The 27,476-nt window shown below is 41.6% G+C and overlaps 1 protein-coding gene across 1 annotated transcript in view; it reads right to left on the minus strand.

Annotated features, from left to right (window-relative positions):
* Positions 1 to 27,476, minus strand: part of FSTL1 (follistatin like 1) — a 99,506-nt gene that overhangs the window by 22,013 nt on the left and 50,017 nt on the right. The window contains exons 3-4 of the mRNA XM_027845206.1: positions 3,427 to 3,531; positions 199 to 328 (exon numbers count right to left, since the gene is read on the minus strand). Of these exons, the coding sequence (XP_027701007.1) occupies positions 199 to 328; positions 3,427 to 3,531 (235 nt within the window). The remainder of the gene's footprint in view (positions 1 to 198; positions 329 to 3,426; positions 3,532 to 27,476) is intronic.

Here is a 27,476-nt window from a genome sequence, read left to right on the forward strand (position 1 = left end):
CCAGCACCGTCTCTAGGAAGAAGGCCAGTGATTAATGAGGATTTGGGCAAGGGCTGGGAGGGAGTGGGGGAGAATCGGAAAAAGTTCGGCAGATACATTCTTTGTACCTCTGTTCATCCGGCTTACCACCCATATCCCTGACCCCCACCCAAGGTCACAGAGTTGGAGGCTGCACTCTATGACATGAACACTCTTTACCTTTGCAGTGCCCGTCGTGGTCCACCTGGATTTTGGATCCCGTGAGGCAGGCGTCACGGTGCAGCTCACAGTGGTTGAGGTACGTCTTCCCGTTACTGCCACACACAGGCCTCTTGTGAGATTTGCATTGCTAGAACAGATCCAGAGATGAAATGTTCCTATAGCTGCTGACACAGGCACCGATCGGCTCATCAGGGAGCTCTCCCCTTAGCATGGATAAGGTTTCCCCTTGCACAGGTGTGGTGTGGTAGATTTAGTGCTGTACTGAGAGCCAGGAAGACCTGGGCTCAGTTTGCTTCTAACATGTGCTGGCTGTGTGTTCCTGGGCAAGCCCCTTAACTTTCTGGAGCCTCACGTTCCTCCTCTGCAAAATGGAGATAACAACGTCTGCAGTACCTATAGAGGGGCAGCTAGGTGGCACAATGGATAGAGTGCCAAGCCTGGAGTCAGGATGACTCCTCTTTCTGAGTTCAAATCTGGCCTCAGACACTTACTGGACATGTGACCCTGGACAAGTCACTTAACCCTGTTTGCCTCAGTTTCTTCATCTGTAAAATGAACTGGAGAAGGAAATAGCAAACCACTCTAGTATCTCTGCCGAGAAAACCCCAAATGGGGTCACAAAGAGTTGGACATGACCAAACAACAGTTTGTTTTTACATATTTATTTCCTTGTCTTCCCAATTAGACTGTGAGCTCCTTGACAGTAGGGACCATCTTTTGCCCTTTTTTGTGTCCCTAGCACTTAGCACAGTACCTGGTACATGACAGCACTTAATAAATGTTTATTGCTTGATCAAATGAGATACTTGTGAAGCACTCTGCTATGTAAATGCTAGATATGATGATTATTATTAAGCCATGGAAGAACTGCAAACTGCAGGAGTAGAGGGAATACCCACATGGATGCAATCATGGATACTTAAAGTATCAAAATATGTTTTCTTTTTTTCTTCTTTTTTTTTTTCTTCAAGGCAATCAGGGTTCAGTGACTTGCCCAGGGTCATACAGCTAGTCAAGTGTCTCAGATGGAATTTGAACTCAGGTCCTCCTGACTCCAAGGCCAGTGCTCTATCTACTGCACCACCTAGCTGCCCCTCAAAATATATTTTCCAAGAGCAACTACCAGGTTAAAGGGTATGAATAGCTTAGTATATCTTCTTCTACATCCTGACCGCTTGCTCTCCAGAAGGACTGGATGAATAGATGTCTATTGCCACCACACATAGCCCTTTAGCATTGAGTTTTTATAATTCCAATTTGCTTTTGCTAGTTTAATCGGTATACAGTAGCACCTTGGAGCTGTTTTAATTTGCATTTTGTAAACGTTAACAAGGGCAGGCACTTCAAATAGGATAATATAGGTAGAGCCCTTTGCAAACCTTAAAGGTACTATAAATGTCAGTTATTATCATCATTATCATCATCATCATTATTATTCTATATGATCATTTGCTGTCTATTTTTCTCTTAAATAAACTGTTCATCTCCTTTGACCACTTATTAAGTAGAATCTGGATACTGAGCTATGCATAAATATACATGTATACATATGTGCTGATTTTTTTAATATTTTGAAGACCAAGCTTTTAGTAATTTTTTTTTTTACATTTTAGTTCTTCCTAATCTGTTGCTTTCTCTGGGATATTTACTTTATTGCATTTCATTATGCAAGTATTTTTATTTTTAATAAAACTGAATACTCATATCTTGTCATTCCTTCAATGTCACCTTGTCACTTGGTAACTCCCTCAACGACCAAGAATCTATTTCTCTTCCACAGCTGGTATAAATATGCTCTCCAATTTTCTTTGTTGTTGTTATTATTTTCTTAAGTAGGTTGTTTTATTTTTATGTTTAGTACTAACCCATCTGGAATTTATTGCTATGTATAATGTGAGGTATATGGAGTCAAGTTAATTCTTCTCCATACATATATGTCCCAATTACCTTTCCCTTGAAACACTTATTAAGTAGTGAGTTTTCCCCATTGTTGTGCTATATCTGGTCTACTATACATGAAGTTCCTATTTTAGTTTGACTCCATTTCTATAGTTTCAATTTTATTTCATTGAAAAGTTTTTTTCAGCCAGTACCATGTGTTGTTTTTTTTTTAATATATATAATGAACTGACTAGGGAAATGTTTAACTAGAAGGGAAGGCATGGGATGATAGATTTAGAGCTGGAATGGACCTTAAAGGTCATCTACTCCAAAGCTCTTATTTTACTGAAGAAGAAACTAAGAGCAAAGGGTTTAAATGACTTGACCTTTTAATGGGTACTAAGTGGCAGAGTAGGGAGCTGAATCCAGGTTTTCTCATTCCAGATCCAGCACCCCTACTATATGTGCCATGATAGTCTTGGGTCAGAGCACTGCTGGCATACCCCTAATTCAGGAGCTCTGGACAAAGGCCTACAAGGCAGCTTTCCCATGTTAATTTACTTAAGGAGTAGAATTTTACTTTCAAGTCTCTTACAAGGAAGCAAATAAAATATTTCTCTAATTCTTACTCTGATGCCCCAAGTATGAGTCTTCAAAAACTACATAACTACAATAATTTAGGATTTTTTTCCTCCAGAATGAAAAAATCCCAGAGGTCACTGAGACAGATGAAAGGGTATATTGTTTCATTTCTAAATTAATGTGGATAACAGTGCGGTACAAAAGAAAGAATCCTGGATTTGGTGTCAAACCACCTAGGCCTACCACTTATTACTTTTGTGGCCTTGAGGACGTCATCCGAACTAGGCCTCAATTTCTTCATCTAGAGGCAGCTAGGTGAAACAGTGGATAGAGCACTGGCCAGAGAGACCTTAGTTCATATCCAGCCTCAGATACTTACTAGCTGTGTGACCCTGAGCAAGTCACTTAACCTCTGTTTGCCTCAATTTCTTTGACTGTAAAATAAGGATAATAATAGCACTTATCTCAAAGGTTGTTGTGATAATCAAATGAAATAATAATTGTAAAGTGCTTAGCATTGTGCTTGACACATAGTAGGTGCCATGTAAATGCTTATTCCCTTCCCTCCTCACTCCCATTTTTAAAATAGGCTAGACAACTTCTAAAGTGCCCTTGAGTTCTAAGACTATGATCCTGTGAAGGATATATACACATACACATACACATACACATACATCTACATATATATACATTATCTTAATGAAAGTCAATCCTTGGCAAAGTAGTCATTTCTGAAGCTACCCCTTTTCCTGAATAACTTACCTCAATACAAAGACAGGTTGGCTCTCCCTTCTCAGTGACTGCACACTCCCTGCCTGCGCCACAAAACACATTGGCACAGACTTTGGATTTGCTTTTTGATTCTTCCTAAAACAGAAAAAGAAAAAAGAAAAGAAAGTAGTTAACCAAGAAAGATCTCATATGGGGGCAAGTCAACTGACAACATTCCCATTAAGCTTTTTCGGGTCGAGCTCTTTGAACTGGGTTCAGCTGTTGATTTAAAGGTCTAGACCACAGATCTACCAAGGATACAATAACATTCTTAATTATCAGAGACCATCGGCTTTCATGAATGAGAGAATCTTAGAAGGTTAAACCTGGGAGGACCCTTAACAAACACCGAGTTCAAGTTCCTCCCTCTGTCAAGAAGGAAAATGAGTCCTAGAGAGGAAAAGTGACCTCTCCAGGGTAGCAAGTGTCAGAGCCAGGATTCGAACTTGAAAGTTCTGATACCAAGTCCATCACTCTTGCCTCCTTCAGTACTTACAAAGCGCAACGTTCCTGTCCCTATCACTATCTTCAGACAATAGATCAATACTAGAAACCATTTTCTGAAAAGTCAGAGTTTGAAAGACCTAGCATTGATGGTCAACTAAACCCCAGGTCAGGGGTAGTAGGGATGAGGATGATGGGGGAAGGTTTTTTCTTAAGGCAGTTCCAAACCATACCAAACGTTCATTAAAACTCTATGCTTAGAAATTAAATTCCTTTCATCAGATGTTTATTCAGTGCCTATTAAGAGCTGGGTACTGTGTAGTCATGGTTACTGTTATTACCTAATTTGGTAGCATCTGGTCAGCAGCCCCTGACTGTTGAATTGTACCTCCAGATACAAAATTGGTACCTTATTAAATGTATCCCTCTCCAAACACATGGACAGCAGATATGATCAATCTGGGCATAAGTTTAGCCTATGATAACAAAGTTCCACTTCTTCATCTCTATAATGATGGCGTTGGATTAAGTGACCTCCAAGTCATTTTCAGTCTTAATATTCTGTGTTTTTAAGTTCTAGACTATGGCCCAATACATTTAATTCCATTAATATTGAGCACCTACTATGTATTAGATGAGAGGCTGTATGGAGTAGTGAATGGAAGGCAGGTTTTGAGTCAGAAAGGCCTGTATTCAGGTTGCCCCCATGTGACTATGGGTAAGAGTAACGCCCACAAGCAATTGTCTAAGACCATACTCACAGAGTTGTTGGTCTGCAACAGTGGAGGGAATTTCTATACAAATGAAATCACAGGTCTAGATAAATAAAATAAACAAAAAAGGGCAAGGCACCATTCAAGGCATTAGGGATACAAAGATAGATGATACATCACAGACTGCAGCAGACATTGCTTTTATTTCTTTTGTTTCTGTTCTTTTTTTGGGGGGGAGGGGAGGCAACTGGGGCTACGTGACTTGCTCAGGGTGGCACAGCTAGTAAGAGTTTGAGGCTGAATTTGAATTCAGGTCCTCTTGACTCCAGCGCTGGTGCTCTATCTACTGCGCCACCTAGCTGTCCCTAGACATTGCTTTTTAAGGAGTTTAGAAGCTTATGGGTGTAGGGAAGTACGAAAATAACTCTGGAACAAGGAAATGTGAGATAAATTCCAAGGAGAGGTCCAAGCAAACTGTCATGAAAAATTTGAAGATGAATTACAGATGATAGATCTCTGATTGGATGGGGAGATCATCTAGTCCAATCTGAATATGAACCTCTAAATATACCTGACAAGTGGTTATTTTGTTTTCAGTAGTTTCAGTATTGTAGGACTCTTTATGATCCCATTTGGGGTTTTCTTGGCAAAGATACTGGAATGGCTTACCATTTCCTTCTCCAGCTCATTTTACAGAGGAGGAAACTGAGGCAAACAGGGTTAAGTGACTTGTCCAGGGTCACACAGCTGAGTGACTTGAGTCTGGATTTACACTCAGGAAGGTGAGTCTTCCTGACTCCAGGCCTGGCACTCCATCCACTATGTCACCTAGCTGTCCCAAGTGGTCATCAAGCCTTTGCTAGAATAGTTCCAATGAGTGTGGAAAACACACTTCCTCTCAAGTCATCTCACTTCACTTTTGGATAGTTATAATTACTGGCCACTTTCTAGTACATCAAACTTTCAACTGGGGAGTAGGTGGGGATGAGGTGGGAAGCAGGAATCAGGGAAAGACTCATGGAGGAGAAAGTTAATTCCCTAATGAGATAAGTATGTAAAGTAGTTTGCAAACTTCAAGGCCTATGTAAATGGCAGTTACTATCATCATCGTCATCATCATCTTCATTATTATTATTATTATTCAGCTAGGTGGCACAGTGCCAGCCTGGAGTCAGGAGGACTCACCTTCTTGAATTCAAATTCAAATACAGGCACTTATTAGCTCTGTGACCCTAGGCAAGTCACTTAACCCCATTTGCCTTAGTTTCCTCATCTGTAAAATGAGTTGGAGAAGGAAATAGCAAACCACTCAAGTATCTTTGCCAAGAAAACCTCAAATGGGATCATGAGTTGGGACATGACTGAAATAAGTCAACAACAAAATTATTATTTCTAGGAAGCTAAGTAATGCAGTGGATCGACTGCTAGATCTGGCATCAGGAAGACCTAAGTTCAGATCCATCCTTAAACACCTACTAGCTATGTGACCCAGGGCAAATCACTTAAACTCCATCTGCCTCAGTTTCCTCATCTGTAAAATAACACCTACCTTCCAGGATTCTTATAAGTATCAAATGAGAATATTTATAAAGCATTTTGCAAACCTTAAAGTGTTATATAAATATTAGTGGTGATGGCAACGACAATGATGACTACACCCAGACTTTAATTGCAAGGAAGACGCTACTTTTTCTACAGTAGAAAGCTGGCTCCTCCCCTCCTCTTTGGAGGTTAGTAAAGTTAATGAGATCCTTCCAACCCCTTTCCTTGAATGGCAGTGCAGGGAGAGATTCCTCTAGCAAAGCTTCCTTGTTTCAGCCTGGGCAATACCCACCCCATGTAGCAACCTTGGGTGGGGTGGGGGAGATAAATGGATAATGATAATAACAGTGGCCCTGGGCACTGGCAGGGACAACAGATTCAAACCTGCAGAAATACAAATTAAACACATGCACTTTATTTCCTACTGCAACAGTCAGATACAAGATTCGTTACTTTATATCAAGGAAAAACTAACAGAGAACATGCATCCTTCTCCCTGCCCCCCATCGCCACCCAATGCGGGCAACTGGAAGCTGACAGGATGCCATCAATGCAGCTTGATCTGCTTCCATCTGCTGGCCGTTTTCTGAATTTTGTACCATTCAGTTCTTGGAAAAGCTCATTTGTTTGTCCTTGACATCCAAGATTCCCATTGGTCTAGCAACAACCTCCAAGCTTGCATTTCATTGGTTCATTGATTTTTTCCCACTGAACCAATGACTGCCCACGCCTTTTTTTTTTCTCTTGCTAAAAGAAAGGAACCAATAAGGTTAATGGGGAGGAGAGGAAAGGGGGATGGAAGCTGGAAGCTTCTGCTTCCCTGACAAGGTGCGGGAAATGGGAAAAAATAAGAATAAACAGCCTTCCCAGCAGGGCTACTCTTCCCTGGGAACAGGACCAAGAACATAAAGTTTATGCAGGGTTGGGGGGGGTGAGGCGGGGAATTTCACAGCCCAGAGTAAAAAAAATCAGTGAAGAGAAAATGTCTGCACACACACACACACACATACACAAGCTCATCAAATATCAAGGTCAGACACAGCAACATCTCTAACACATATTGGCAAATGTGTACATTCTTAAGTGGTTTGTCTATGGATGCAACATACATATAATTCCCAAATATGCAGAGGAAGTCACTGTTTACATTTTAAAGAGTACTTCAGTTACAGAATGTTCTCTACAAATTTGGCCCTCAGCCATAGATGGATAAGTAATTATTATCTCACAGAATCATAGCCACTCGGGTTGCAGGGACCTCTGAGACGCACGGTGGAATGATAGTTAACGCCTAGGAATTTAGAGCTCACACTCTGCCTTAGACACTTAGTGATCTTGAGCCTTAGTTTCTTCATCTCTAAAATGGGGATAAATAATAGCATTTGGCTCAGAGTGGTGTTGGGAGGAGCAAGGGAAATGATGAATATAAAGCGCTTTAAAAAGCTTAAGGCCTTTATAAATGTGAGATACCATCTAGTCAAAGGATCAGAGATTTCGAATTGGAAGGCACTTTAGAAGGTCATTTAATCCCTCATTTCACAGATAAGGAAACCCAGGCCCAGGGAGGTTACTAGACTTACTCACAGTCATATAAGGAGTAGGTAGAGCCTGCATTTAAACCCAGGTTCTCTGACTTTAAATCCATTGCTTCCCATATACTATGCTGTCTGTTACTTTATATATGAGGAAACTGAGACCCAAAGAGGGAAAAAACGACTTGGTTTTGAGGTGGTATTTTGTTGTTCAGTTGTTTTCCATAGCACCTGACTCTCATGATCTCTTTTGGGCTTTTCTTGACAAAGATACTGGAGTGATTTGCTATTTCCTTCTCCGGCTCATTTTACAGATGAGGAAACTGAGGCAAACAGGGTGAAGTGACTTGGCCAGGGTCACACAGCTAGGAAATGTCTGAGGATAGATTTGAACTCAGGTCTTCATGACTCCAGCCTTGGCACTCTTATCTATTGTGCCACCTAGCTCCCGTTGAGCTAGTAGTTACTAGTAAATGACCAAGCTTCTGATTCATGAGTTCAGCCCATACAGATTTGCCCATATAGAGGGGCATAGTTCTCCCACATACACCTTAACAGGATAAACAGCTCTAACTATTTTAGGATGAATGGGGCTTTGTTTCACATGCCAACAACTGAGGGAGGACATAGTTTTTCTCCCCTTAGCAGTGCCCCCAGACACCTCATACGGGTTGAAGAGAAAGGTGTGCCCTGGGTAAGAGCAAAGAAGTAGTCTCTAGCCAGGAGAGGATGGGCAAGGAAGCGGGACAATAGGTTGTCCCCTCTCCTTGTAAAACTATTCCTAGCAGACAAATAGTAAGCCGGGATTTGATACTTTGGAATCTTCCTCATTCTGCTCAAGTACTGCCCAATATGCCCCTATCTCAGTTTGGACTAGGCAATGTCTCATCTCATCCCTTCAATTGGAAGTGGTGATGCTGAAGTGCCTTATTGCCTCAGTCAGTAAACTATAATTTATTAAATGCCCATTATGGGCCACTAGGGGGCACACATACTAGAATTGGGAAGATCTGAGTTCAAATGTGGCCTCAGACACTTACTACCTGGGTGACCCTGGGCAAGTCACTTAACCCTGTTTGCCTCTGTTTTCTCATCCGTAAAATGAGCTAAAGAAGGAAATGGCAAACCACTCCAGTATCTTGGCCAAGAAAACCCCAAATGGGGTCAAGAGGAGTCAGACATGACTGAAACAACTGAACAACAATGTGCCAGGAACTGTGCTAAGTGACAGAGATACAAATGAAGGCAAAATATAGTCCCTGCTCTCAAGGAATTAGCAAAAGCCATGGTGGAGAGAAGCAAGTCCTCTGCCCAAAAAAACTTGGCCCCTGTTGTTGGAATTCTTCCTTCCACAGTAGGAAGAAGTGCATCTTGTCTCCAAAGCAGCCCCTGTTACCTGAGGGCCTGGCCCTCTCTCAGCAGCAGTTCTTAGCTTTTGAAGAACTTTCTCCCACCCGAAGCAACTAAGCCCCCATCGGCAGATTCTGGGACCCTGAAGTACCTCATTTCTCTTTCTCCTTTCCCATCCCCACACCATATTCTCTGTCATAACGTACATGGAGAAAGGGCTATGCAGGACTGTTTTTGATGAAGAGTGAAAAAATTCCTGGTTATATCTCTACTTAAGGATCAGGGATTCTTTACCTGGGGGTGGTGGGTCTGTGAACTTTAGAAAAAACAATAAATATAAGAAATATAAAATATAAACAATATTTAAGCTACTAAAACTGAAAGTAAACTAAGACTTATGGGAGAATCTGTAAATGAAAGTGAATAAATAATATACAATATTTTGATATTGTATTTCAATGTTGTTGGTTTCCTTTGTAATCCTTTGCATTTTATTCTATGTGTTTAAAACCATTATCCTGAGAAGGGGTTCATAGGTTTCTCCAGACTGCCGAAGGGGTATGGGATACCTAAAAGGCTAAGAACACTTGGCTTAGATATGTACATGCTCACACATGGGTGTGCTGATGCTGTGTGCCCATGTAGCCCTCATATTCACCGAGTCACACATACATACAAACATAAACACAATCAGTGTCATTCTAAGGAAGGTACAGACTTCCTGCCTGTAGCCTGGGGCTCAGCTGCAGTGGTGGACAGCCAGATCTCTGGTAGTTAGTTTGGCATGAATATTCTTTGTACTACCACTCTGTGGGCCCCTCCCACTGCACAGGCTTACAGAGGACAGTATGTCCATAGCACTTACTTCACAGGGTTGTTGTGAGGATAGAATGAGATAATTTCTGCAAAGAGCTTTGCAATTCCCAAACATCTGTTTAATATACCCCAAAATGACTCTTGAAGGCCTCTAGAACACTCTAGAACTGTAGTTCTAGCTTTGGAGAATTGGAGCTTCTGGGTTTTTCAAGGCTACATGAGGCCTTCTAGGTCTTTGGGTGTGGCCCTTTGACTGAGTCCAAGTTTTACAGGACAAATCCTTTTATTAAGGGGATTTGTTTTGTGAAGTTTGGATTCAGTCAAAGGGTTACACTTGAGGACCCAGAGGGCCACATGTGGCCTTAAGGCAACAGGTTCCCCACCCCTGGACTATTTTGAGGCTGTGAGTCTGGAAAGGATGACCTTGAGGGAGCCCTAGCTACAGAAAGATCTTATCCTTCCAAATATCTATGAGTATGTGCTCATAGATGTGCCTACTCTGAACACAGATTCCTCCTTTGGTTGCATCTATATGCCAAGATGTTTTTCCCCCACCACGGGTTCTTAGCCTTTTTTGTGTCCTGGACCCCACTGGCAATCTGGTGAAGTCTACAGACCCCTTTGCAGAATAATGCTGTTAAATACATAAAATAAGATACGTAAGATTACAAAGGAAACCAATTGTATCGAAATACATATATGCACGGACATACATACATATGTGAAAACAAGTTCACAGACCCCAGATTAAGAACTCTTAAAATATAAATATACACATGTAGAAAGACACAAACACATGGGCACTTGCATTTACAATGAACAGATTATCAGAAGTTTTGCTGAGAGACATTCAGATAGGGAAGTGAAAGGAGGCAGAATTTTTAAAAAATCATAGAATCTTAGAGCTGAATATAAGAGATCATTAGCTGAATCTCAACTAAAGAAAGAAAAAAATAATCTGTTTATACTAGCCTTAGCCTTCAAGCAAGTAAATGGGCAGGGAGGTGATATGTCTGACAGTAGGTGGCAATCTCTCTCCTTTCCTCAACACTCCCAGAAGCCTGCAATGCAGAAGTCACTGCCTCTCTTCATTGAGCAGATCAGATTAATTTGCACTTTCACTAAGCTTAAAGGTTTGAAAAGTGGGGTGCATCAATAGGTATTACACAACACATACTTGGCAGTGGATATCAGGTTTGGGTGCTTGCTAATCTGGAAAAAGAACATCTCAGTTTCACTAACAAGACCCAATATCTCTCATTCTCTTACCCCCCCCTCATCCTCTGAGACACAAATCCACAATGATAATGATCTGCAGAATGAAGGGTGTGAGCTAGAGCTCTCCAAGGTCTCCTCCAGGTCTCAATTCTTTGACCACACACAGCATGCTCCAGAGGAGATCCCTTGGCCGTCTGAACCCCTTCCCTAATTCCTTCCCTGTGTTTCCCAAGAGTGCAAAAAGCTTAGGATTACTCAGGGCTGCCTTTAAGGGGGGAAAGTATCTTAACGTTCTTTCTGTGTCTTCCAGGATCTACTGAGGGTCTTAGTCTCTTCATCTGTGAATGGGGAGACAAACTACATAGTCCGAGAGTCGATTTAGAGCCATCATTATTTTTTATTATATTCCTCTATGCAAATCGACCCATCAGAACACTATTTAGACCAGTGATTCTTAGTCTTTTTTGTATAATGACAGTCTGGTGAGGCTTATGGTCTCCTTCTGAGAATTATGTCAGTAAACGCACAAACTAAAATCCATAGGATTATAAAGGAAACATATTATATTGAAATACTTACACATTTTTTTCAAGTCCACCCATCCCAGTTTAAGAATCCCTGATGGACCTCAACTATCATAGAGAAAGATGGGAAAGGGACAAGGTATTTAAGTATTTCCTTTACATAATCCTAGAGCAGGGGTAGGGAACCTACAGCCTCGAGGCCACATGTGGCCCTCTAGGTCTTCAAGTGTGGTCGTTTGACTGAATCCAGACTTTATCACCTTAATAAAAGGATTTGTTCTGTAAAACTTAGACTCAGTCAAAAGGCTGCATCCAAGGACCTGGAAGGCCACACGTGACCTCGAGGCTTCAGGTTCTCCACCCCTGTCTAGACCTAGATCAGATGCACTATCTAGGAAGTCTCTAAGTTTTTATCAAATGACAAACTTGTAAAGCATTCAGCACAGTGCCTGGCTTATAGTAGGCCCTTAATAAATATTTGTTCTCTTCTCTTTCCCTTTCCTTCTCATTTCCTCCAGAGGTACCACTCCTCTGCCCTATCCCTCCAATCAAATCTTCATTCCCACTTTAGAACACCTAGAAAGGTCTGATCTAGACAATAGACAATGTTTTGTGCAAATACAACGAGTTAATGAGTTACAGGGCCCTACTGATGGGGTGGGAATCTTGGAGGGGGGCAAGCACAGGAGTGGAATAGTTGCTGACTTCTAAAGTAAAATTCAATGGTTTTCTGGCATTTCTGGTGACATTTAACCTAACACTCCTGTTTTCCAGCTCATTACCATTATGTATTCCTTCCTCAAAGCAAACCTGTGAAAAATCAACACGCTTTTACCAAGTGTTTACTCTGTGATCCAAACACAAAAATGAAGTTTAGTTCTTGACCTTGACAAGCTTACATTCTCTAGGGGGTGGGGGTAGAGCAGAGAACAACATGAAGAGGAAAGAAATTGAGAGGAAGACATGGGAGGCAGGGGGGTAAAAATGAGATATTATTTTCTAAATTAGTAAGCCTCCAATTATTAGAAAATACCATGGAAAAGATATTATACATGGTGCTTAAATGTAATTGCAAGAGAAAAATAATAATTGCTAAATTCAAAATCATCATGAGTTCAATAGGCTTTTGTGGACTAGTCTGGATGCCTAACTACAGGCATACCCCATTCTCTAACTTACTCTTCACAGGGGCTATTCCAAACCTTCCCTTCTTTTCTCGTCTCCCACACCATCTTCTCTCCCTCTTGCTCAGTTGAAGACCTCATACTTGACTGAGAAACTGAAGACCATTGATTGTGAGTTCTTTCTTCTCTCCTTCTATAAATCTAAAAATCCCTGCACATCATCTCCCATTCTCTCTTCCCTTACTCCAATCTCTGATGGAGATATGGAGGCTCTTCTTACTGACACCAACCTCTCTCCATGTCTTTGACTCAACCCCCTCCTGTTTTCGCCAACAGACTGTCCCCACAATCATCCCCTCACATTTCTAATCTTTGATTTCTCCCTGTCTTATTGTTTCTTTCTTTCTGACCACAAACATGCTCAACATTCCTCCATACAGAAAAAAAAATCCTCCATAGACTTGACTATCATTTAAGCAATAGTTGGGTTCTGTATCTCTTCTTTTCATGGTCAAACTCCACTTTTTAGCTTTGAAAAGCCCACACAAACTGGCTCCAACCTAACTTTCCAAATTTGTTACACAGTTTTGTACTTTCTGAATTCTAAGATCCAGCCCAAGTGGGCCTTCTTGCTCTTTTTCACTCCACTCCACGTCCCCTACTCCACCTTCCATCTTCATGCCTAGAACTCAATTCCCACCTCACCTCTACTCTTGGAATCCCTTCTTTTTTTCACAACTCTGCTGAAGTAACAAACTTCAGAAGTGCATATTTATTATATAGAGAACTGAGTCAAATTTATAAGAATATGAGTCATTCTCCAACTGATAAATGGTCAAAAGATATGAACAGGCAATTTTCAGACAAAGAAATCATAGCTATCTATAATCACATGTAAAAAATGTTCTAAATCACTATTGATTAGAGAAATGAAAATTAAAACAACTCTGAGGTACCACCTCATACCTATCAGATTGGCTAATATGACAAAAAAGGAAAATGATAAATGTTGGAGAGGATGTGGGGAAACTGGACACTAATTTACTGTTAGTGGAGTTGTGACCTGATCCAACAATTCTGAAGAGCTATCTGGAACTATGCCCAAAGGGCTATAAAACCATGTGTACCATTTAATCCAACTATACTACTACTAGGTCTGTATCTCAAAGAAATTTTTTAAAAAGGGGGGGGAAGGACCTATTTGCACAAAAATATTTATAGCAGCTCTTTTTGTGTGCACACAAAACGTGTGCACACAATAATTAATATGGAAATTTTTTACATGATTGCACATGTATAATCTATATCAGATTGCTTACCATCTCAGGGAGGGGGGAGGGAAGGGAGAAAGGGATAGGATTCAGAACTCAGAACTTTTAAAAAAATGAATGTTAAGAATTGTTTTTACATGTAATTGGCAGGGAGGAATTAAATATTAAAAACAAAGAAGTACACCTCTATATAATCAATTGGTATATTAATTACAAATAGTCTGACTTACTAATTCATTCATTAAATAAATATAAGCATCCACAAGGGCAACTAGGTGACTCAGTAGAGAGTGCCCTAGAGTCAGGAGGACCTAAATTCAAATCCAGCCTCAGTCACTTCCTAGCTGTGTGACCCTGGGAAAGTCATTTAACCCTATTTGCCTCAGTTTCCTCATTTGTAAAATGAGCTGGAGAAGGAAAGAGTAAACCACTCCAGTATCTTTGCCAAGAAAACCCCAATGGGGTCACAGAAGGGTGGGGCAGGACTAATCTACTAAACAATAACAACAGGCATCTACTAGCTTTGAGGACCCTGGGCAAGGTTTTATTTTTTTTTTTTTAATAATAAAATGATTTTGAACTCTATGTCCTCTTAGTTCCTCCTACATGAAATGTTTCTTGTTGTCCCTAGCTGCTAGTGCCATCATCCTCCAAAATTTATCTTGTGTGTGTGTGTGTGTAAGCATCCGTTTAGAGCTAGAAGGGAACCTTAGAGATCAGAGTCCAACCCCCTCATTTTAGTGGTAAGAGGTCACACATCATTGCCCAGGTTCTCTCTCTCTCTCTCTCTCTCACACACACACACACCTAGTAAGCATCTGAGGCAGGATTTGAACTCAGGTCTAACCAACCTTTGCTAGCTCTCTATCTGCTATCCACCTAGCTCCTCACGATAGGATGCAAGCTCCATGAAGGCAAGGATGGTTCCCTTTAAGTCTCTGTATCCTCAGTGCTTAGTGCACTGTCTGGAAAGGGTAATTAATAAATGCTTGTTGGTTGACTGCTTGCTTGATAATAATGTCGTTTCTATGGAAACATGCTTGCCACTACTTAGAAGCAGACTGCTTAACTACAACTTGTTTGCACACTTGGGCTTGCTTGTATATAGTAAAGCCTCAATAATTTGAACTAATTGGCTCGTTTGAATTAATGAAAAGTCTAAATCACAGACCATTGTAAAGCTAAAGCCACTTTCTTAGGTGATCTCTCAAGGGTGCTTCTAGCTCTAATGTGCTATTCTTTCAAGTACGGTAATAAAGTTATAGCACCTTAGGGGACATGTTTAAATTAATAAATAAAACTTATAACTAATATATCAAGTGTTTATATAAATGTATATTCATCAGGATGCTTGAAAAGTTTTTTTTTCCTCTTAGTTACAGTACTAAGTTCTAAAAATTCCATTTTATACCATTCAATTCAACAATCTGTACTAGTCCAAACATAGGCTTCAGTTTTCCCCAAAATCTGACTTGTATGAAACATGAGTGTGACATAATCATACTCTTATGTGAACAACAAAATAGTGGAAGATAAAAAGATCAGTAATGGCAAAAATGAATAAAACATCTTTAGTGAGCTAGAAAAAGGTTTTTTTTTAAAATATTAATTTCATTTAAAAATATATTTACAAATATAATATATATGTATGTGTATATACACGTATATATGTGTACATGTGTGTGTGTGGTATCCCAAAAGTCAGTGAAGTTTCAAGCTTTTTAAAGCATACATGAATACATATATACACACACAAAGGGTTTCCCCAAAGTCTTAGTAAATATATATGTATGCAAGTATGTATATACATGTATATGCATATACACGTCCACATAAACAATACACATCTACACATGTGTGTATGTGTACATATATATGACTTTTAGGATACCCTGCATGGGTGTCTATGTGTATATCTACATGTATACATAGACATTTCTGTGTGTATATATATGAACACATATGTGTATATATGTATGTATGTATATGTATATGTATATACACATATACAGGCAGCTACATGGTATAGTGGATAGAGCACTGGGCCTGGAATCATGAAGACTTATCCTTATTAGTTCAAATCTGGTCTCAGACACTTATTAGCTGTGTGACCCTGGCCAAGTCACTTAACCCTGTTTGCCTCCATTTCCTCAACCGCAAAATGAGCAGAAGAATTAAATGGCACACCACTGCAGTAATCTTTGTCAAGAAAAGCCAGAATGGGGTCACAGAGAGTGAGACACGACTCAAAAACAACTGAACAACAACAAAAACATGTACACATATATGCATATAGACATTTATGAAATGCAGCATTGCACAGCCAATTGTGAGTTGGCCTCAAAGCCAGGAAGACACATACTAGCTGTGTGACTCTGGCCAGGTTACTTAACTCCTAAGTATTTTAGACCACTCTCTCAGACTATGAGTTGAAGAAAAGGTTCCAACCTACTTGATAGACGGACTTTCCTCTTCTCTGAGTTCTCTAGACTAATGAAGACATAGGTCCAGTTTTTATGTATCTTTTGTTGTTGTTCAGTCATTTCAGTCTTGTCCAGCTCTTCCTGACCCCATTTGGGGTTTTCTTGGCAAAGATACTGGAGTGGTTTGCCATTTCCTTCTCCAGCTCATTTGAGAGATGAGGAAACTGAAACAAACAGGGTTAAGTGACTTGCCCAGGGTCACACAGCTAATAAGTGTCTGAGGTCAGATTTGAACTCAGGAAGATGAATATTTTTGACTCCTGGCCTGGCATTCTATCCACTTCACCACCTGGCTGCCTTTATATATCTACTACCTTCAAATAAGTCTCATTTTATTTTATTTTTTTTTAATAAGTCTCACTTTAGGAGGGTGGCATATATTCAGGCCAATGTGGTATTAATTGAGCTCTATTAGGAGGTCAGTGTGCCATTATATTGTAGATATACCAAAAGAGTACGAGCCATAGGTTAATAGAATTTGTAGCTCTAGGGGACCTTAGAGATCATCTAGCCCACATGGCCCTTGTTATTAAAAAGCGTGTAATCTAGCTCAAGGATGGGAGGCCATACACCTAAGAAATAGATACCTAGAGGCAGTCCATGATTAAGTGCCCAAGTAATGAATGCTACAGATGCATATGAAAGATAGAGATCCCTATTGGCTGGAGTGGTCAGGAAAAAAAATTAAGGACAAAGGAGGGGAGCAGCATGGTACCATGAAATGGGTCCTAGCTTTGGAGTCTAAGGACCTGGCTTCACCTGGGTTCCTATCCCACCCCTGATACTTACTCCCTGGATAATCTTGGGAAAAATCCCTGATCTTCAGGTGAAGACATCTACATCATGAGTGGGGGAGGACCAGATGACTTATTTTTCTTTCCAGCTCTGGATTCATGGCTTAAATTAGCTCTTGAAGGGCATAGAGGATTTAGAAAGGCAGAGAGGAAGGGAGAGGACATTCTCTCTCATTCTCAGTCCACCTTAATGTCTTCTGCAGTAAGAGGAAAAAGCTTGTTAAATAGGAGATATGTTTCAGCCTGTTCCCCTTTCCAAATGAGGAAAAATACACAATTAGTAGAGTCCAAGTTTCAGAGTAGCCAAATCACATGAGTTTTTATGTATGTATGAAATATGTATGTGGTAATAAAACTAAGGGGTAGCTAGTGGTACTGTGGATAGGATGCTGGACCTGGAGTTCAAATGTGGCCTCAGACTGAAAGGATGGTGTGCCCTGAACAATATATACAGCAATCTGGAGGAGGGAAGGGTTTGAGGAGGAAAGAGAATGAGTTCTGTTTTAGACATGGTGAGTTTGAGATGCCTAAGGTTCACCCAGTTCCCAACGTCCAAGTGGCCATTCATGATATGGGACTGAAGCTGGGGAAAGAGATGAGGGCTGGAAAGATGATGCCTCAGATTAAAAGTTGGGAAGAAAAGGTATCCCTTTCTTTCCTTCTTTCTTTCCTCCCTCCTTTCTTTCTTTACTCCTTTCCTTCCTTCTTTCCTTTCTTCCTTTTTTCTCCTCCTCCTCTCCTCCTCCTTCTTCTTTCACAAAGATTCTTTGCTTGCAAGAACACTGGAAGGGAGTTAACTGCAAGCTGACCAGGACCAGTATTGGTGTTCCTGATATGCTTCAGCCCATCCAAATCCATGAAATCTGGGTATAAGAAATAAGATGTTTCAAAGGTTAAGAACCTATGTTTTTGGCGGTGAAGAATGATCAGGAAGACCATGTGCTCTGGCTGGGGAGGAAGTTACAGAGCAAAGCCATAAAACTGTCAGCTTAAAATATCATCTATCCCCCCCCCCCCCGAAAGTGGACTGGTTAGGCCTCATCCCTGATCCTTTTCTTCCTTCCCAACTTTCCTTTTCAACACTCATTTTTATGCTGGTGTGAGATTTTGGCTCAATTTGCAAGAGCAATTCTGCAACAGAATTCTAAGAAGAGAATGGTTTTCTTTTCCATGCCAAAATTAGTAATGGAAACTTCATGGAAGGACCAGTGCGCCATCCTCCCCCCCTAAACAGACAGAATGCTATGCAGCCTGAGAACAAAGGAATCCACAGGACTGGGAGGAAGCAGGAGAGACTTCTGGGGGAGGGTGCGGCTGTGCTGCAGTGAATAGCATGTTCTATAAGACAGGGAGGCCAGGCCGCACCCAGAGAGGGGCTGCTGGCAGCTGGGAGGGGAGGGGGCTGACTGAATAACACAACCCTGGGTGATGGAAGGGTGGGGAAAACAATAAAACCTGAACTGCTTTGGGGACTAGGAATGATGTTGTCCCAAATGTGTTCAGAGTGTTCATTTTTATCTTGTTAAGCTGTATGTCTGTTTAGTTCAGATTCTCTGGTAGAAGGTGCGTTGGTGTGCTGTGTGTTGTCTAAGAAAGCAGGTAGGGGAACACAAGCAAAGGAGTTCTTGCAGTCAGCCCGATGCCAGTGGCAGGCAGTTTGTGTTGCTGCTGCAGAGACGGAGACTTCCCCATTATGCATGTTTATAGCCCATGCTTCATTTCAAGGTTAATGCTATCACCACCATCTTTCTTTTCCTCTTCAAATAACAAAAGGTCATTTCCCCTAGCAGCAGACTTCCAGCATCCCTCCTTCCCAGCAACAATAATAGCTTACGTGTAAATAGTGCTTTATGATTACAAAGCAAAATGGGGCAGCTAGGTGGTGCAGTGGAAAGAGTACCTGGCCTAGAACCAGGAACACTGCAGTTTGAATCTAGCCTCAGACACTTCCTAATTGTGTGACCCTGGGAAAGTCATTTAACCTGTTTCCTCATTAGAAAAATGGGGATAGGGAGGCAGTTGGTGGAGTAGTGGATAGAGCACCAGCCCTGGAGTCAGGAGGACCTGAATTCAAATCTGGCTTCAGACACTTGACACTTACTAGCTGTGTGACCCTGTGCAAGTCACTTAACCCCAATTGCCTCTCAAAAAGAAAAAAAAGAAAGAAAGATGGAGATAATAATAGCCCCTTACCTCCTGGGTTATTGTGAGGATCAAATGAGAAAATAATTGTAAAGCACTATATATAAATGTTATTATTATTATTATTATTATTATTATCATTACTAATAACCATACATCACTATCATCATCATAACAGAGCAAAATGGGGCAGCTAGGTAGCACAGTGGATAGGGTGTCAGGTCTGGAGTCAGGAAGACCTAAATTCAAATACAGCCTCAGACACTAGCTGGGTGACCTTGGGCAAGTCACTTAACCATCCTGTTAGCTTCAGTTTTCTCAGCTATAACATGAACTGGGGAAGGAAATGACAAATCACTCCAGTATCTTTGCCAAGGAAACCCCAAAAAGAGTCATGAAGAGTTGGACACAATTAAACAATTGCTAAAAACAATTAAACAACAACAATATACATTATCAGGTAAATATTGATGTTTAAAACATGGGCCTTTGTTTAAGGGAGAAACTTGGGGATCATTAACAGTACCGCACTATTTCCCTAAAGCAACATAGTCCAGTCCACTCCCCTCTTCTTATTCAATTATGGGCCCAGTTCATTGTCCACCTGTAATGGCCATCCAATAAAGTTTTATATAGCATTTGGGGTCTACGTGCCTCTGCGTATTGGGGGTGTGGTGTGAATAGACTCTAGTGAATATGCCTAAGACGAATCTGGCTCACAGATCCTGCTTATAGGAGATCCCAGATTCAGGTGCTGAGCCTGGCTCTGTGGGAGCACAAAGATGTGTATGGAATAGGGGGGTTCCAGAATCCAGCCTTGCCTGTGTACTTAGGAGACTAAGTAAGAGCCCTAAATCTGAAGCTCATTCCCACAGCAGATGGAAATGTGATAACAAAGCCTGGACAGATATAATCTCTGAGTTGGTATAGTAATTAGTCCCCAGGAGCAGCAAAAAAAAGAAAACAGAAAGCCTGGGAACAAGCTGACATAGCCAGGATTTGGAGATGAGAGAGTGGGTATGTGGGTCTGTTGTGACGGCTGAGAGGAGGAACATGGGAGTGAGGAAGGGAGCTGGAGAAGTCACATTTAGAGAGTCAGAAACAGGACCAGGGAGATTCAGTGTCATGGAACCCAATGCAGGGATTCTCAAGGAGTGGGTGATCAACAGAATCAAATGCTAGGGAGGAGGTGAAAAAGATGAAGGCTGAGAAAAAGTTATTTAATTTGACAAAAAGAGGGTCATTGGTAGCTGCTTCATTCCGGTGGTTGTGATGGAAACTGAACCACACATGGGTAGGAAGGGAGCAGGTAGTAGGAAAATGAAGGCAAAGGAGTATAGAGATACCCTAGAGGGAAGGGGAGGGAGAATATTCAGTAGCTAAAAGAAGGACGAGGAACAGGCACACTTTTTGGGGGGGGGTTAGGTAACGGGGTTAAGTGACTTGTCCAGGGTCACACAGCTAATAAGTGTTATGTGTCTGAGGCCGAACTCAGGTCCTCCTGAATCCAGGGCTGGTGCTCTATCTACTGCGCCACCTAGCTGCCCCCCAGGCACACATTTTTAAGGACAGGGAGACTTTAAAGACCTTGGGGGTAGGAGGGAATGAGCAAAGAGGGATGGAAGATGCTAGAGAAGGAAGGAATACTGTGGAATTGAGGACCCACAAAAAAAGATGAAAAAAGATGGTGTCCAGAGCAGATATAATGAGGATTGCTTTAGGGAGGAATGAAAACTCTCCCATTGCAACTGGAAGGAAGATAAGACGACAAATGTAGGCATTTGTTGAGAAGACAAAGATATATGAGGGAGCTAATGACATTTTAGTCTTCTTGGTAAAATGTGCATAAGGTCAGCAGGTAGAGGAAGATGGTGAAGAGATGGTAAAGTTGGAACTGATTCCCTCTCTAGGAGGGAAACCTAGGAAGTCATTGAAAAATGAATGAAAAGAGGGGTTTGAAGATATTGGGTAGAAACCTGGAATACAAGAGGAAAAAATGCTGGATTTGGAGACAGAGGACCTACGTTCTAATCTGGGTCTTTAATTCTGTATCTCTGTGACTTTTGGCTGGTCACTTAACCTATCTTGATCTTGGTTTCCTTGTCTGTAAATTGGAATATAGTAAAAATGACAATACTGCCTAAATTGATCTACGTATTTAGTGCCATATCAAACTACCAAGGAATTTCCTTATAAAGCTAGAAAAAAAATAAGAGAATTCATCTAAAAGAGCAAAAGGCCAAAAATATCAAGGGAATTCATGAAAAAATGTAAAAGAAATGGGCCTACCAGTACCAGATTTCAAATTCCCTTGTTAATTAATGGTGAAGGTGACTGGTCCCGGTCCTGGATATGGAACTGAGTTCTGACTGGCTGGGCAAATATATTAGGAGGAAAAAGAAAAAAAAGGTTCAAAACTTTTCTGAAAATTCAATCTGAACCTCCCTAATAACCGATGGTCCCAAAGGAGCCTGTTTTCTAGGTCATAATTACTTGGGTTTAAAAATCTGTTAACAGAAATTACTATTGGTACTGATGTGCTGGAGGTCAAACAGGTAGTAAATGGAAGAGAGGGAATTAGAACACATGACCTCTGACTACAAATTATTTCACTCTAAAAGGAAAAAAAAATCTATCCTTCTGATCAGAAATTCTGGGTTCTAGTGTTAAAGAGATAACTGACTCGCTTTGTGGTTTTGGACACGTCCTTGTTGGGATTTAGTTTTTTGCTCTTCTTGCAGAGCCCTTCTTTCTACCTGAACTAGATAAAATAAAAGCTGTAGCATCCAAGTCATTTGTCAGTACAAAAGGTCAAGAAATCACCACATCAGATATTCCTGGATACGACTCTTCAATCCGTCCAAAGAAGCTAACTTGAATCCGAAATACCTGGACAGGGTGGGGAACCTGCGGCCTTGAGGCCACATGTGGCCCTCCAGGTCCTTGGGTGCAGCCTTCTGACTGAGTCCAAGTTTTACAGAACAAATCCTTTTATTAAGGGGCATTGTTCTATGAAGTTTGGATTCAATCAAAGGGCTACACTCGAGGACCTAAAGAGCCATGTGTGGCCTCGAGGCTGCAGGTTCCCTACCGCTGTACCAATAGATTGGTTCATATGCCTATGTAAGAGCATCCTTGTGGGTCTTTTGGTGGTTTGGCAAGGTTCTGGGGGAAGGAAGGGGAGTTAGCTCTCTGCCTCACAGGACTTTTAAAAAAGTGATTTACATGCATTAAAAGGGAGACTGAACCTACATGGATTCACTCATATTTAACCTGATAGAATCTCCTGTTCCCCCCAATAAGCCAACAATGCAGGCTTTATTCTAGTTGTCTTAGCTTTACAAGAAAAAAAAGTGAGAAAATAGAGGTAAAAGTAAGGCTAGAGGAAATTCAAATGAGATTCTCAGGCAAATGATCTACAATCTTTCATTCTTGCCAAGAAACTGTCATTAAACTATGTCAAGGACTGCCAGGGTTCACATTTACACAGCAATTCTTGCTCTAATTATTTCCACATGCAGCTCAAGGAGAATGCATTGATTAAAAGTGGGGAGGGGAGGTTGTGAGAAAGACAGACATCCCAAATCCTATACTCTGCACCAAGAGGAGGGGAAGGAAAGAAGCAGTCAAGTAGCCCATTTCAAGAGAGAGTGAATTCAGGACATCTGATTTTTAGAAATGTCTCCTGCTGGGGGACACCTGGCCTGAAGGACCATTTACCACCTCCTGTAGCTCTACCCAAAGCAAACTCCAGCCACATTGCTGGGCTTGCTTACCAAGCCCTTCAACATGGAGGCCTCAAATTCTTGGGAAGAAGAGAAGGGTCTCCTGGTAGGTTCATATGGATAGTCTCCACTGATGGGATGGGAGGAGGCTAAGGCAGGAGTCCCAATCACTGCTATCACAAATCGAATTAGTGAGTCCTTGACTGGGGCTCAGTCTCTGAGTGCAGACTCAGGGAAATGAATTGGCCCTGTTCCATTATGCCTGTTAGAAAAACCCAGTATCTTATCCTATTGCATGGAAACACTGTGAATTTAGTCACTAAAAATAATATGCTTAAGATTTCCACAGGGTTGAGTAAGTGATCCATTCCTCTTTCCCCTTACAGATAAGCCATACGCACAGCTCAGGGAATCCATGACCACACATGGCTCCTATGAGAGTCTCTTGGTACCTAGGAAACTACCTAGGTAGTTTCCTAATTTGTAAAGTCAGAGGGTTGGACTAGATGACCTCTAAGAAGGTCTTTGTCAGCTCTAAATCGATGATCTGTTTAAGCTGCTGTTCATTCTTCATCTATTCAACAACTTCTGTGTAGTGCACTGGCACTCCTTACAACGTTGCAAACTTATTCAGGGCAGTAATATAAATGGATTATACATTTTTTTGCATGTCTCCCACAGCATTTTGCATTAACTTGTTCGTTTAACCAGCATTTTTTAAGCATTTACTTTGTATAAGACATTAATTATGCTGGGCACTGCAGGTACAAAAACCAAATTTAAAAACTATCCCTGGGGGGGGGCCCTAGGTGGTGCAGTGGATAAAGCACCGGCCCTGGATTCAGGAGCACCTGAGTTCAAATCCAGCCTCAGACACGTAAGACTTACTAGCTGTGTGACCCTGGGCAAGTTACTTAAACCCATTGCCTAACCCCTCCCCCCCCCAAAAAAATTTAAAAAAAAAAAAGAAAAAGAAAAACTATCTCTACCCTCAAGGATGTTTTCACAGGTAAAGTAAAATATAAGATAATTTGAAGAAGGGTTCCTTGTTGTTCAGGTGTTTTTCAGTCATGTCCAATTCTTTGCAACCCCACTTGGGGTTTTCTTGGCAAAGATTCTGGAGTGGTTTACCATTTCCTTGTCCAACTCATTTGACAGACTGAGGCAAACAGGGTTAAGTGACTTGCTCAGGGTCACATAGCTAGTGTCTGAGGCCAGATTTGAACTCAGATCTTTCTAACTCCAGGCCCAGCACTCTATCCACTGCACTACCTAGCTGCCCCAATTTGAAGAGGGGAGAGGGCACTAACATGACCAAGGGAAGTTTCCTATGGGCAATGGAACTTTAGTTGAGCCTGGATGGAAGCTAAAGATTCTACGAGTCGGAGGTGAGGAAGGAGGTGTCTGGGATAGCCTGGGAAGGGCCATACAAGTGGGAGAATGAATGCTGAGTTGGGAAAACATCAAATAGGACAGTTTTCTGAAACATAGATTAGGTGAAAGTGTATAGTGTGAGACAAGACAAGTTTACATTTTATCCCAGTGACAATAGGGAGCCATCACAGATTTTTGAGTAGGGTACTAACCTTGTCCGACCTGTGTTTTAGGAAGAACATTGTGGCAGCTGTTTCAAGGATGGATTTTGGAGGGAGGAGACTGAAAACAGGAAAACTAATTAAGAATCTACTGCAATAGTCCAGAGGAGAAGTGACAAGGGGCCTCAACCCAGGGTGATGACTATGGAAGTGAAGAGAGGGAGATGATTCAAAGGATATGTATGTGGAAGTGACAAGACTTTTCAACTGGTTTTCTAGGGAGGGAGATGGTAAAGAGTCATGGATGATTCTGAGGAAGTCATCTTTGTGTTTTGCATTAAGTTGTACATAGTAGGTGTTTGGCTAACCTTTGTTAAATAAATAAACCACGAGGCAATCACACTTTGCACCACATGGAATCCAGAAATATTAAAACCCTGCATGGAGGCCCTGGTAAAAATGAAGACTCCATGTGTCGCTCAGTAGGGTTCTAGTGGAAGCAGACAGATGTAATTAGATGTTCTCATACAGTATGTTACTATGGCAACTGATGGTCAGGAGAAAATGGGGGGGGCATTGGAGTCCAAAGATTACAATCTTCCAAGGAGATGCCAGTGGATGGCTGAACAACAAAAGACTGCTACAGGTTTGGCTTTCACAGAGGGGGCCTTGTTCCTGTAGTTTTCCGGCTCTTGTGCACCTCTGGGCTGGGTCCAGCTCACAAGGAGCCGACTACCGGGAGGGCCCCTTGCTGAGATTCCACTAAAGGGGGTGGGATTCTGGCTGAGTCAGTTCTTGTAGGACAGGCAAGCAGTGTGTTGAATAGAACACTCAAGGCACACCTCATTTGTCCTGTATCCTGGGCATTTCTGGTTCTAATTATCCTAGCCCCCATCTGAGGTTCAGGGTATACTTGAACAACTGAAACTTACATAGCTGGTTTCAAAGTCTGACTATGGGCAGATAGGTGGCCCAGTGGATAGTTGGGCCTGGAGTCAGGAAGACCTGAGTTCAAATCCGGCCTCAGACACTTACTAGCTGTGTGACCTTGGGCAAGTCACTTAACACAGTTTGCCCAAGAGGTAGCTAAGTGGCTCAGTGGATAAAGCGCTGGGCCAAAGTCAGGAAGATGTGAGGTCAAATCTGACCTCAGGCACTCACTAGCTATGTGACCCGCGACAAGTCACTTAACCTTGTTTGCCTCAGTTTTCTCATCTATAAAATGAGCTGGAGAAGGAAATGGCAACCCATTCCAGTATCTTTGCCAAGTAAACCCCAAAAAAGGTCACCAAGAATTGGGCACGACTGAAAAGACTAAACAACAACAACAATAAAGTATTTCACATAGAGTACTTCATTTGAGTCTCACAACAATCCTATGAGAATGGCACTACAGATGTCTGCATTTTACAGATGGGGAGATTGAGAAAATGACTTTCCCACAGTCATTCAGCCGGTAAGGACGAGTGGTAAGGTTTCCAACCTAGGCCTTTCTGACTCCATGTTGCCTAACTCTCAACAACCTTGTGTGGAGTAGGGAACATAATTATTATTATCCCCATTTTACAGATGAGAAAACTGGGTCTCAGGGAGAGAAAATTACTTTAAACCAGGTCACAACTGCTAATAAGTGTCGAGCCAGGTGGCTAGTTGGATAGACAGCTGGGTCTGAAGTCAAGTTATTTGTTGTTGAGTCATTTTTGAGCCGTCTCTGAATCTTCGTGACCTCTTTTGGGATTTTCTTGGCAAAGATACTGCAGTGGTCTGCCATTTCCTTCTGTAGCTCATTTTATAGATGAAGAAACTGAGGTAAACAGGGTTAAGCGACTTGCCCAACGTCATACAGCTAGTGTCTGAAACCACATTTGAACTCAGATCTTCCAGGGCCGACACTCTATCTACTGTGCTACCTAGATGCCCTGAAGTCAAGAAGACCCAAGTTCAAATTCAGCCATAGATACTTAGTAGCTGTGTGACTCTGGACAAGTCACTTAACTTCTGTTTGCCTCTATTTCCTCATCTGTAAAATGGGGATAACAACAGTACCTATCTCCCAGGGTTGTTCTAAGGCTCAAATGAGACAATATTTGTAAAACACTTAGCACAGTGCCTGGCACAGAGTTAAGTGCTGTACAAATGTTGGTTATTGTTGGGTGTTGTGACTCCAAGCCCTCCAAGTCACTCCAAGTGTTCTTTCCATGATATCATGCTATCCAGTAATATCCTGGACGGGTCTATGTGGCTCATTCTTATGATATCCTGGAAACTACCCTTCTTGACTAGTGTTAGTGCCTTCAGCAGATGCTGCAACTCAGCTGGGGAGAAGTCGTACTTCTAAGGGCTGTCTCACAGTTCACAGTTGCACAGAGATATGTGCTCTGAAAAGTGCCTTCGTGTGTTTTATTTAATTTTGTTCTCATGATACTCCATTTAATTCAATACCCCATGGGGCTGGCAAGCTCTTTGGGAGGAGGACCTGTGTCATATTCATCTTGGTCTTTCTCAAAGGGCCAATACAATGCCTTGACCATAGTAGACCATTAATAAATGTTTGCTGAATGAATGGATGAATGATCCTTTTACAGACGAGAAACCTGAGACTCAGAAAGCATATGGGTCAAAATCACGGGGTTTGGTCCTCAGGAGCCGCAGAATCTAGGTCCAGTTCTGGTATTGGATTATTGTGTGGCCTTGCGTAAGTCACTTATCTTTTCTGGGCCTCAGTTTCCCTAACTGTAAAACGAGGGGGTTGGTCTAAATGACTTCTGAGGTCCCTTCCATAGGATCTATGATCCTGTAATCCTTTCCAGGTGAAGCAGCTCTAGCCC

This window comes from Vombatus ursinus, unplaced genomic scaffold (genome assembly GCF_900497805.2).
Source record: "Vombatus ursinus unplaced genomic scaffold, bare-nosed wombat genome assembly UNPS02014959.1, whole genome shotgun sequence".
In the NCBI taxonomy this organism is placed as follows: Eukaryota; Metazoa; Chordata; class Mammalia; order Diprotodontia; family Vombatidae; genus Vombatus; species Vombatus ursinus.